We start from the raw sequence: 12,188 nt of genomic DNA on the forward strand, positions 1-12,188 counted from the left end.
AGCCTCGCGCCGGCCTCCCGGCAGACTTCGCACCTCAAGGGATCTTCCCAAGTCCCATGAGGCATCGGAATCGGAACACTAAAGTAGATTTTAAACCTACCCGAATCTACTGGCCTCCCTCAATCTACCGGCCACCCCAGGGAGGTTGCAGCCAGGTACCGATCAGTCCTGGTCCATGGAGACCCCTGGGTGATCAGGGTTAGTGTAAAGTGGCTCCCTGGCCCTCTCTCGGGAATGTGGGCACCTTGGCACTGCCTGGCTAGCATATTGGCACTGCCAAGGAGCCCAGGCCGCACTGCCACACCGGCAGGAGCACTTCCTGGGTGGCACTGCCAAGGATCTAACCCCAGGGGGGGGGGGGGGGGCATGACCATGAAAAGAGGGTGTGGGGGGTGTTGATGGGTGGGTGTGTGCAGGGCAGGTAAGTAGGGGCCTTCTGGGAGGTTGTTGGGGGGGGGGGGGGTGAGACCGGTGGGGGTCCTGGAAGGGGGGGGGGTGCTGAAAGAGATCTTGGGGGGCCTGAAGAGAGGGGCCCCAGGGACCCAATAGTGTGGTGCCCTCACTTGGGAGGTTGATGTGGGGTAGTGCCCATGGGTGGTGTGTGGGGGATCTGCAAGCTCACTTAGAGACTGGTGTATCGTTTCAAAATGGTGGCCTGATCTCGGAGTGCAGCTCCCAGCGCTGATAAGTGTGTGCTAAACAGGTGAGAAACTCCCCAGGGCCCAGAAAAGTGATGCAATGTCATTGGATAGTGGTGGAAAACTCGTCGGCAGAGCCGGCGGGAAACTCCCAGCAAAACCCGCCACAAATGAACTTAGCAATTATTCCATTGAATTTGGCCCAGCATTTAAGAATTTGTTCATTTCCATTTTTTAAAGGAAATAATAACTTGGTCATGGTTTCTATTCAAAAGTTTGACATCAGCCTAAGAAATCCTTACCTGAACTGGAGGTTTGGTATCGATTATCTGCTTGTCCTTGAGGAAAGGAGCATGGACAGGGAAGTAAACCTCGATTCCATTTAGATGCATCTGGCTGTGATGCAAACCAGCTCAGGCAGTTTGCTTTGTAATTTTCCGGTGGAGCAGTGTTAATCAGTTTATACAGTCGTAAGCCATTCAAACCTATAGGAATACAACGTAGATTGGAATAAATGTAAGCAAATTTCAGTGCAAATTTAAAAAGAGATCTGCGGCAGTGTATTCGGGAGGTAGCCTGACCACAACCTTGGGCCTCCTCCCACTCTGCTCCTGACCCCGCATAAGATCCCCGACGGCCGCTCACCCCACCCTCCCATCTCCCCACTAGACCTCCACCCGTGGGGCGCCCTGACCTGCATGGGGCCTGCTGGATACACCACGCACCCCCTCCGCCCCAACTACAGCCCCTCCTGACTGACCCCCCCCCCCCCCCCCCACCCTCACCCCCCTCCCAAGCGATCCCTTACCTACCCCACACTGACCACCCGCCATCCTCCTCCCGCCCCCCAGACAACCAGTGGCCTGAATTGGTATGTCAGGGAGAAATGTCCACCTGGATTTTGAGGTAAGAAACTAGGAGGATAGTGGCAATCTGACTCTATTTGCCACCCTCTGAAATCAGGCCCATAATCTTGGAGTAAAATTGAATTGTCAAATTTAGTTACAAATTTCAATGTTAACATTTTGGGATCAAAAGCGCTTGAATCGCCTGGCATATTCCTGGATTAAAGAGTGCAGTGGAAAGGCTGTAAACTAAACTGGACGGAGGATGTGTCATGCTTAGGAATTTCTGTGGTCTGATTGGGAGCAGAAACCCCTCACCAAGAGCTAAACAAGCTCTTGACGTGAAATGGTCAGGGATGTGACGGAACTGACGACACTGGAATTTCCCATACCCCTCGGGTATTAGGTGTCATGAATGTATTGGAATATTAGAAAATTACGTGATCTGATTTTGAAATTGGAATATATTAGTTAAGCTATTATACATTAGACATTGAGCACCAAATTAGAAAACCTCAGTGCTTTCAATCATCTTATGTCTACTTAATTTTGATAAAATCTTGACTGCAGAGATTTTTGTAATTTAGACAGTCTGAAAAATGTCCATGACTAACATTTTTTGTTAACATAGAATAAAATGAAAACCTGTATTTGTTCCGGGATATTTATCAGGACGAAAGTTTTCAGCAGCTGGTTGTCTATCTTCCTCGTTCTTATAGATTCCGTTACCACTGCCATAAAACAAAAGAAAAAATATATTATTAGGTCATTTATATATGTCAAATTAAGGAAAATAGCTCAAAATCGATAATTGGTTTTGGAAGATTTTTAGCATGAAATTCAGAGGGGAATTTTGTGCACAGATTCTGGAAGCACCGGTTCCTCTTGGGTTTCCACACTGTTGGGCTGAGCTGTGTTTTGTAACCTGATCTGAGATATTTCCCAATGTTGCTGAGACCTGTGCTGCATCCCTAACCAGTCTCCCTGTCAGTCTGTCGCCATGTGCAGCCTCCCTGCCAGCCTGTCGCCATGTGCAGCCACCCTGCCAGGCTGTCGTCCAGTGCAGCCTCCCCGTCAGGCTGTCGTCCTGTGCAGCCACCCTGTCAGTCTGTCGCCCTGTGCAACCTCCCTGTCAGTCTGTCGCCCAGTGCAGCCACCCTGCCAGCCTGTCGCCCTGTGCAGCCTCCCTGCCAGGCTGTAGCCCTGTGCAGCCTCCCTGCCAGGCTGTCGCCCTGTGGAGCCTCCCTGCCAGCCTGTCGCCATGTGCAGCCACCCTGCCAGGCTGTCGTCCAGTGCAGCCTCCCCGTCAGGCTGTCGTCCTGTGCAACCTCCCTGCCAGGCTGTCGTCCTGTGCAGCCACCCTGTCAGTCTGTCGCCCTGTGCAACCTCCCTGTCAGTCTGTCGCCCAGTGCAGCCACCCTGCCAGCCTGTCGCCCTGTGCAACCTCCCTGTCAGTCTGTCGCCCTGTGCAACCTCCCTGTCAGTCTGTCGCCCAGTGCAGCCTCCCTGCCAGCCTGTCGCCCAGTGCAGCCTCCCTGCCAGCCTGTCACCCTGTGCAACATCCCTGTCAGTCTGTCGCCCTGTGCAGCCTCCCTGCCAGGCTGTCGTCCAGTGCAGCCACCCTGCCAGCCTGTCGCCCTGTGCAGCCTCCCTGCCAGGCTGTAGCCCTGTGCAGCCTCCCTGCCAGGCTGTCGCCCTGTGGAGCCTCCCTGCCAGGCTGTCGCCCTGTGCAGCCTCCCTGCCAGGCTGTCGCCCTGTGGAGCCTCCCTGCCAGCCTGTCACCCTGTGCAACCTCCCTGCCAGCCTGTCGCCCAGTGCAGCCTCCCTGCCAGCCTGTCACCCTGTGCAACATCCCTGTCAGTCTGTCGCCCAGTGCAGCCACCCTGCCAGCCTGTCGCCCTGTGCAGCCTCCCTGCCAGGCTGTAGCCCTGTGCAGCCTCCCTGCCAGGCTGTCGCCCTGTGGAGCCTCCCTGCCAGGCTGTCGCCCTGTGGAGCCTCCCTGCCAGGCTGTCGCCCTGTGCAGCCTCCCTGCCAGGCTGTCGCCCTGTGCAGCCTCCCTGCCAGGCTGTCTCCCTGTGCAGCCTCCCTGCCAGGCTGTCGCCCTGTGCAGCCTCCCTGCCAGGCTGTCGCCCTGTGCAGCCTCCCTGCCAGGCTGTCGCCCTGTGCAGCCTCCCTGCCAGGCTGTCGCCCTGTGCAGCCTCCCTGCCAGGCTGTCGCCCTGTGCAGCCTCCCTGCCAGGCTGTCGCCCTGTGCAGCCTCCCTGCCAGGCTGTCGCCCTGTGCAGCCTCCCTGCCAGGCTGTCGCCCTGTGCAGCCTCCCTGCCAGGCTGTCGCCCTGTGCAGCCTCCCTGCCAGGCTGTCGCCCTGTGCAGCCTGCCTGCCAGGCTGTCGCCCAGTGCAGCCTCCCTGCCAGGCTGTCGCCCAGTGCAGCCTCCCTGCCAGGCTGTCGCCCAGTGCAGCCTCCCTGCCAGGCTGTCGCCCAGTGCAGCCTCCCTGCCAGGCTGTCGCCCAGTGCAGCCTCCCTGCCAGGCTGTCGCCCAGTGCAGCCTCCCTGCCAGGCTGTCGCCCAGTGCAGCCTCCCTGCCAGGCTGTCGCCCAGTGCAGCCTCCCTGCCAGCCTGTCGCCCAGTGCAGCCTCCCTGCCAGCCTGTCGCCCAGTGCAGCCTGTCGCCATGTGCAGCCTCCCTGCCAGGCTGTCGCCCAGTGCAGCCTCCCTGCCAGCCTGTCGCCCAGTGCAGCCTCCCTGCCAGCCTGTCGCCATGTGCAGCCTTCCTGCCAGGCTGTCACCCTGTGCAGCCTCCTTGCCATGCTTTCGCCCAGTGCAGTCTCCCTGCCAGGCTGTCGCTCTGTGCTCCCTCCCTGCCAGGCTGTCCCTCTTGCAGCTTCGCTGCCAGGCTGCCAATTGTGCACGGAATAGTTATGCAATTGGTGTTCTTTTCATGAAATGTACAAAATTCGTTCAGTTTGATGTGACAGCAAGACAGAAATATCCAGCCATTGTTGGTTCACTCAAAGTGCTGAGTGCAATAAATGATCGTTGTACGATCAGTGTGTACACCTACCCAAAACGCCTTAATATTCTTAAAAGTTACCAAATAGTCTGGCTTTATTTCTCAGGTGTAAATCCTTCATGTTAAGAATACCAGATTTTCAACTGTGTATTTATCAAGGAAATTCTGCCCTCTCCAAACTCTTCAAGTGAACATTTGGGACAAGTTCTGCCGGCTATTCCCCCTGGCAAGACCTTCTGGTTCTGCCGATGGTGCACCCCCAGCATGGGTTTCCCGGTGGCATGGGGTGGATTCAATGGGAAATCCCTCTTGACAGCAGTGAGACCAGAAGATCCTGCCACTGGCCAGTGGCAGGCCACCTCCCGCCACCAAGAAATAAGTTGCGGGGAGGCCAGAAAATCTCACCCATTATTTGTTGGTGACAAGGTGTGTCCTTTGTTATCATGGTTAATGATTGGTCTTGTGTTTATCATCCAGGGCCTCAAAACTGGGCCCTGTAGCATTGCCGATGTTGGTACTATGGAATCTCCAAAGACATAAATGTTGTGGTAAAGTGAAGATAAGTGTGATAATGACCTCAAAAAGCTCTTGCAGTTGATTTCAGCACTTTGTTAAAATTTCAATCGTGCAGGCCGACTGAACGTATAACTCCATGAGGGGCCCCACGAGTGTTAAGGCACCAGCCATCCAAATTTCAGGTGTGATGCTTTTGTCTTACTTCTGCTGCTGTAAAATTAGTGGAAGTACAATGGTTTCTTTCTAGATGTCACATGCAAGCATGTGGATAAATTCTTGGAGGGCAAAGGATTTTGTGATCTGTGTCTGCAAGAGATATGAGGGTGCATGTTGCAGAGCCTCTGCAGCACACAACCCAACAACCAAAGCAGAGACTACAGAGAGGGGAGGTTTTATGAAGCGGGAGAAGTAACAGAGCATTCACAGAAGGGTGTACCAATCACAACTTTCTAATTTAAGCCATGAGAAATGCTTGAGTTGACAAGAAGGTGGTTACATAACTGGGCAACTCCTTCACAACCACCTGGATCTCAGAACCTTGGAAAGAACGGCGCTGGCACAGGTCTCAAAGGCCACAGTGGCATTAAACTCCCAGGCAACTGCCTCTTTTCAGATTGGCTTGAGTTGCATATCCAACTTCTCCCAGTCTGCTGTCTATCAGTGCACCCAGAGGCCCTTAATGCCAACAGGGACATGGATTTAGCAGATTAGCATCCTTTTGAACAGTGCAGGAAGCCATCAACTGCACACCTGGCTCTTCGGGCCAGTTGGATCAATGGTGACAGCTATAAGGGCTACCATTTCATCAAAATGCAGCTGGTACCTTGGACCATCCTGCGATCACAACATCACTCAGCATACTTTCATTGTGAGGAAGACAGTCATTCTTGCTGTCTTTGTGCCTCCCAGAACAACCAGAGACAAAGATTAATCCCACTTCACTAATAATTCATCCCTCCACCAACCAGGCGGACAAGGCCAGTGTGTGTGTAGTGTGTATCATACTGAGAGACTTCAGAATAGCATACTGGAGACAATTGGCATGCTGAAGCAAGTTGTAAACCTCCACAACGGCCACTGCCACCAGGAATCCTGAAGCCAACTTGGGGTGAGGAGGAGGAGGAGGAAGGGAATGAAGACGAGGATGAGGCAGAGCAGGAGAAAGAGGAAGCAGTGAGGAGCCATCAGGAACACCTTCGGTCTAAAGGGGCTGCTTGAGTGCACCTGATCAGACTCCACTTCCCATAAGACAACCTCTCTTCAGCAACACAAATACCCCACCTTACCATTCATTACAATGAGGGCACTCATTACAATGCCCCATTGACTGATCCTTGAGCAAAAGTCCATAAAAATATTATCCAAAAACATGTCCACTTATAAAACAAAAATGAATTATTCACCCTTGTGCATTCCCTTTGTGCCTATCTTGAGGGTACCTTTGCCTTTCCTTGTGCTCCACACAGTGCTACCCATCCGTGCTTCTGCATTTCCCCTTGGGATTTCCACGGTCAGAGAACATTTAGTGTTTCTCTTTGAAAGAGTATAATTCTTTGCCGTGCAACAATGTTCACATTAAGCTTTGTATGTTGTTTGTCAATCACAGCTATCTTGCATCATTGGAAAATCCAGGATGCATGTTCTTCACTTTGCAGCATGTGATGTGAAAAACTAGTGTCCTCTTTGTCCAGTTTGTCTTGATGGTATATCGATTAGAACCCACCCATTGAGAGATGACTCTCTAAGCTCCAAGTATCCATTGAAACAAACAGGCAGTGGCAGGACAGCATCTAACTGACTGGGGACTGTCCAACTTGGGGTGGGCAGTAATGATTCAATGAGTAACGATGATTTCTCTCGCTGTCGAAAATAACTCCTTGGGCTCATAAATTATGGCAAGTAAACAATTGCTTATAACCAGCAACTTTTGCTTCCCACACCGTACCAATGTAAACCACAAAGCTGAAATGTCCTTTGCAACATTATATGTGAACATAATATGCAACCCTGAGTTGCGCAAGGGACAGGGCTCCTCTCAGCATTTTTAGTACTGTTCAAAGAAAAGGATGAAACCAGTCTTGTTTTGTACCAGCTCTGCTGCAGGGGTTGCCAGAAAGCTGTCTGAGAGATGACAGGTTACCTACTATAGGTCTCCACGACGGATTATCTGTGCCAGTGTTTACACACTTAGTCATCTTCTCTCCTGAGATACCCACAAGGTAGTGGGACAACTTACCGATAGCCAGGGCTCTGGTTCATGGGCACCAGGGCGTAACCACATGCTGATGGACTTTTATGGCATGCGTATGGGGGTCCGATCTCCTCTGAGTACACTGTAGTTTAGCCTTGGACTGTGCTACACCCAGATTTAAGTATGTTTCCACTGAGAGGCACTAACTAGGGCTCGCTATGTATGGGCAGGGAGGGACTTGCATACCCAAACCTCTTTCTCACAATACTTGTATTGCTAGGCAGTGCTGAGAGCTGAAAGACGTGAGAAGCAGACTAACCACGACACACCGCTCTCCATGCTAACACATTTGATATATCACATCCATCTGGAGATGTGTCTCGCCCTCAAACTGAACATGAAATTGTATTCTGTTATGATCACTCTGAGAATCATAGAATCCCACAGTGCAGGAGAAGGCCATTTGGCCAATCGAGTCTGCACAGACCCTTTGAAAGACCACCCTACCTTGGCCCAATTCCCCATCCTTTTCCTGCAACCCCACCCTAAGGGGAAATTTAGCATGACCAATTCACCTAATCTGCACATCTTTGGACTGTGGGAGGAAACCGGAGAACCCGGAGGAGACCCACGCAGTCACGGGTAGAGTGTACAAACTCCACACAGACAGTTACTCAAGGTCGGAGTCGAACCCTGGTCCCTGCCACTGTGAGGCAACAGTGCTAACCACTGTCCCACCATGCCGCACTGACAAGAGTTTCCTTTACTGTGAGGTCATTAATTCATCTGTCTCATCTCATTATACATCTAAAATAGCCCATTGCTGCTGGTCAAGAATGGACTGTTCGAAGAAACTCTCTTTGAACTAATCCTCCAGCCACTTTGTCAATTTGATTCATCCAAACAAAACAGGTGAGCCTTTAAGTAAAAGATTACTGTTTTAAAAAAAAAAAAAAAAAAATTCTGAAGAGCAAGGTAGTTGTGATTAAAATGCTTGATTATATAAAAAAAGTGATTTTATGGTCTATCGCTGAACAGTTTCTGAAAGAGTGTCATTTTTATCTGCACAAAAGGCTAAACTTACCTGTCGAAGCCAATCACAACTTTGTCAGAAACGAGCGTTGATACATCCCAGTTCATTCCTCCAGACAGATACTTCATTACAACAAATGAAGTTTTGCCATCTGTAGTTACCACTGCTTGGTAGGTGTTGGTCTACAATTAAGGCAATGAATATAATTGTTAGACATTTAGTCTGATATTAAATAATAAAACTAATTCTGGCGTTAATTGTGAACAGGAAATATTGTTAATAATATCAAGTTTGTTGTGCTTAGATTATAATATAAAAGTATCAAATTTTTATGCAGGTGTATAATACAAAATTTCAGGGGTCAATTGCAGGTTATTAAAGGTTCTTGAACGCAAGAGAATATGGTTTTGCTGTCTTCAATCTTTAAGTTGAAAGCGGTTATGCCCCCTATGCAGCAGATCATTTCTCGAAACGGTGAAAGCAGGAAATCTTTTCATTAGTTATGAATTTAAATCAAGCATCTCAAATACTATGTGAAGTAGTTGAGTTTAATTGCACAGATGCATGCAAGGGGAAGCTAGGTAAGTACATGAGAGAGAAAGGAGTGGGATAGGATTGGATGAAGTAGGATCATGTGGAGAATAAACAGCAAGGCAAGGATTCTCTGGGGGCACCAGTCAGCAGCAGGAATCCCGATGGTTCAGTAAATCAGGCGCTGGGCAGAAAACAGGTTTCACACCGGTCCTGAAACCCGTTGCGAATCTCCCACGTGGTCCCGCCAACCCAGACTAGGTTCCCACTCCAGATCGAGCAGGAACATGCAAATACCTGATTAACCTTAACTTGAATATTGTCAGGAAGGACAGCTGATTCACCTGCCTCCTGGGACGCGCCAACCTCTCCAGTTGGGAGCTCCGCTGGCGTGATTTGGTGCTAGTTCTGACAAATGGAGAACTGGCAGCTCGAGGGGTGGCATGGGGGTGACTACCCTCCCTACACCTGCTAAAGGGAGTCTTTCATGGGAAGTGGGGCCGAGGGCGCTTGAGCTGGGCTGGAGGAGCTCAGGTCGGAGGTCTTCCCTGGGATGGGGCCATTTTACATGCCCTATCCATCTGCCGCCTTTAAACTGTCATAGAATCATAGAATTTACAGTGCAAAAGGAGGCCATTCGGTCCATCGAGTCTGCACCGGCCTTTGGAAAGAGCACCCCACTTAAGCCCACACCTCCACCCTATCCCTATAACCCAGTAACCCCACCTAACCTTTTTGGACACTAAGGGCAATTTTATCATGGCCAATCCACCTCACCTGCGCATCTTTGGACTGTGGGTGGAAACCGGAGCACCCGGAGGAAACCCACGCAGACACGAGGAGAACGTGCAGAATCCGCACAAACAGTGACCCAAGCCGGGAATCGAACCTGGGACCCTGGAGCTGTGACGCAACTGTGCTAATCACTGTGCTAACATGCTGTCCCACGCATCATCTCAAAATTAAAGATCTCTGAGGAGAGTGAAAGTGTTCCCATCTGCAGCCTAAAACCCTTTAAATTGTCTGTCAGCATGCTAAATTCAAAATTCTGTGATATGAGGATAAAAGTATTCCCTTTAATGTGGTGGAAACTTTTGAAGTGTTTTTTTCACTGTCAACTTCATTGCCCTTTATTCGTTTCAAGCCTGTGAACTTACCTAGAAGCTTAAAAGCTTTGAATTGCATTGTTGACATTCAATTTCATGCACCATTGCCTTTTAAAAGTCTTTTGATTGACAGGTCAAATCAAAGGAAGGATTATGAGGGAACTCTGGGACACCCATGAAAAATGGCACCCCACTGTCTGAGGAGTCTGATCTATCGAGAGATTAGACCCCGTCTCTCTGAAGTCCATCGAAAACCTTGGTCCTCTTGAAAAATTTATGAAGTGCCATAGAATGGCATGACAATGCCGATACGGATAAAAAAAAATTGAAATACCATTGTATGGCACATCAGGTTCACTCCTAGCACCAGCGGGAATCGCCCCTATTATCCCGCTGGCAGGAGCACTTAGTCTTCATTCGGGAGAGCCCGACTTGGACTGGAATAGTCTGTTCCTGTGCTGCAAACTCTCTGCACAAATAGTGGTGGAACGGTACTGAGTATTACAGAGAAAGGAATACAAATCCAAAGCCAGATACCACAAGCTCCACCGTAAACCATCAGACAAAATAGGCACAGCATTTCAGAACAGAGAACAAAAAATACTGGGGGTGTTAGAAATTTCTTTATACTTTATTTGAACACAAAAATGTAGTTTATTCGAATTATTATTGTTTCCAATTAGGTTGAGCTGAAGGCTATTGGTGAAGCAATCATAGAATAATTCACTTAAATTACATAATACCTGTTTTTGTGTTCCAGCAGCAGTGAATGCAGGTACTTTTTCCCAGGTTATCTTCAAAGTCCATTTGGCCTTATATTTGCGACCATTGACCTTGTTTATTGTTGTTTCCACTTGATGTGTTAGATTAGAAAATTCATCACCATACGTTTTGTATTCCTATAAGATAAAAGTACAATGATCACAGCATGTACATTATCTAGTTCTAAATTATTACATTTGGAACATAAGAAATTACAGGCCTGGAGGAGATCCATGGCCAGTTCCAAAAATGAGCAAACATTGTTGACGCCTTTCAAGTCAGCTGCGGAGTTGCAGTGAAAAAGGGCTGTACCTGCAAAGTCCACCCACTTATTCCTTAAACATTTCCACATTAAAATTTAATTCTGCAATGTCACTTTCACCCTCTTTTGCTTAAAGTAGTTACATTTGAAATGTATTATGCTTGAGTTTATGACTTCTGGTTCTAGATTTTGTGGTGACTCGAGCATATCATCAAGATTCACTTTATTCAACCCTTAAGGATCTTTAATAATTGGACATTTTTTCCACTGGACCTTCTCTGCTCCAGAATTAGTCTCCTACAATCATCCAACAGTTGTAGATTCCCAGGTGTCACATGCTTGGTCACACTGGTCAGAACTCTTCTGGTTCTAATATTCTTTAACTCTGATGTCTTTCATCTGAAACTCACTCTCTTCCCGTTCTCAGCTTGACTAACAAAGACATTCACTTCACTGTTAGGAGTTAACAAGAGGCTGAAACTCTTTAACCAGCATCCAGAATTTCAAGCAGTAAGCTTGGTCTAAAACTAAAAACCCTGCTTGAGATCAGAGTTACACCCACAATCCATTCACCCGTTATAATTAACATCTTGCTGATCATTTTTTTATTGTTTATCTTCCAGGCAACTTGGTTATATGTTCAGTGACACAAAACGGTAGGATTCCATTAAAATAAATGTATTCTTCTGTACAAAATGTCATGTTGCTAATAGAAAGGAAGGAACAGGAAACAATAGGGAACAGGTTGCTCTTTGCAATGGATACATTTTGTAGTCAGAATTCTTTAAGCCAGGAAGCCTATCAGTCACATACAAGGTGTTAAAGAACCAAAGCAAGAGAAAGGCGCAGCCATCCTCAGGAAACAGCTCAGCTAGACATGCAGTGCAGAAGGCAAAAAGTCAGCTTGTGCAAAAAATCTTTGCTGAATTGAAGACCATTTCCAAGTCCTGGTCACTTAAACTGTATAGTGGTGTAGTCACTGGCTAGAGTTGACAAAGAGATTTATGGTTGTTGCGTGGGAATCAAGGGGTCTCAGCAGAATTTAGGATTATGGGGAAAATAGGTACTTTTGGATTTTCAGTCTTTGAGGGACTAAGTGCTTATTGTTAATGTGTCAAAGTATAAGATTGTTCTTTGCAGTGTTTCATTATCTCTTTTCTATTTTAATAAATATGTTTATTGTTGTTTAATGTTTCTACAGGCGTGTTTCACTGATATCCCCCAAAAAATACACCACGCGAAACCAGTGTTTCAGGTTGGAACACTCCCACACTTAACAGCAGTGGGGCTTTGTC

At 48.5% G+C, this 12,188-nt stretch overlaps 1 protein-coding gene across 2 annotated transcripts in view; it reads right to left on the reverse strand.

The window, feature by feature from the left end:
- The window catches only part of LOC140389708 (uncharacterized), a 287,989-nt gene that overhangs the window by 91,654 nt on the left and 184,147 nt on the right, over positions 1-12,188 (reverse strand). For both annotated transcript variants that reach the window (XM_072474126.1, XM_072474125.1), the window contains 4 exons: positions 10,613-10,768; positions 8,284-8,414; positions 2,129-2,214; positions 941-1,123 (listed from right to left, as the gene is read on the reverse strand). In XM_072474126.1, the coding sequence (XP_072330227.1) occupies positions 941-1,123; positions 2,129-2,214; positions 8,284-8,414; positions 10,613-10,768 (556 nt within the window). The remainder of the gene's footprint in view (positions 1-940; positions 1,124-2,128; positions 2,215-8,283; positions 8,415-10,612; positions 10,769-12,188) is intronic.

Source organism: Scyliorhinus torazame, chromosome 14 (genome assembly GCF_047496885.1).
Source record: "Scyliorhinus torazame isolate Kashiwa2021f chromosome 14, sScyTor2.1, whole genome shotgun sequence".
Classification (NCBI taxonomy): Eukaryota; Metazoa; Chordata; class Chondrichthyes; order Carcharhiniformes; family Scyliorhinidae; genus Scyliorhinus; species Scyliorhinus torazame.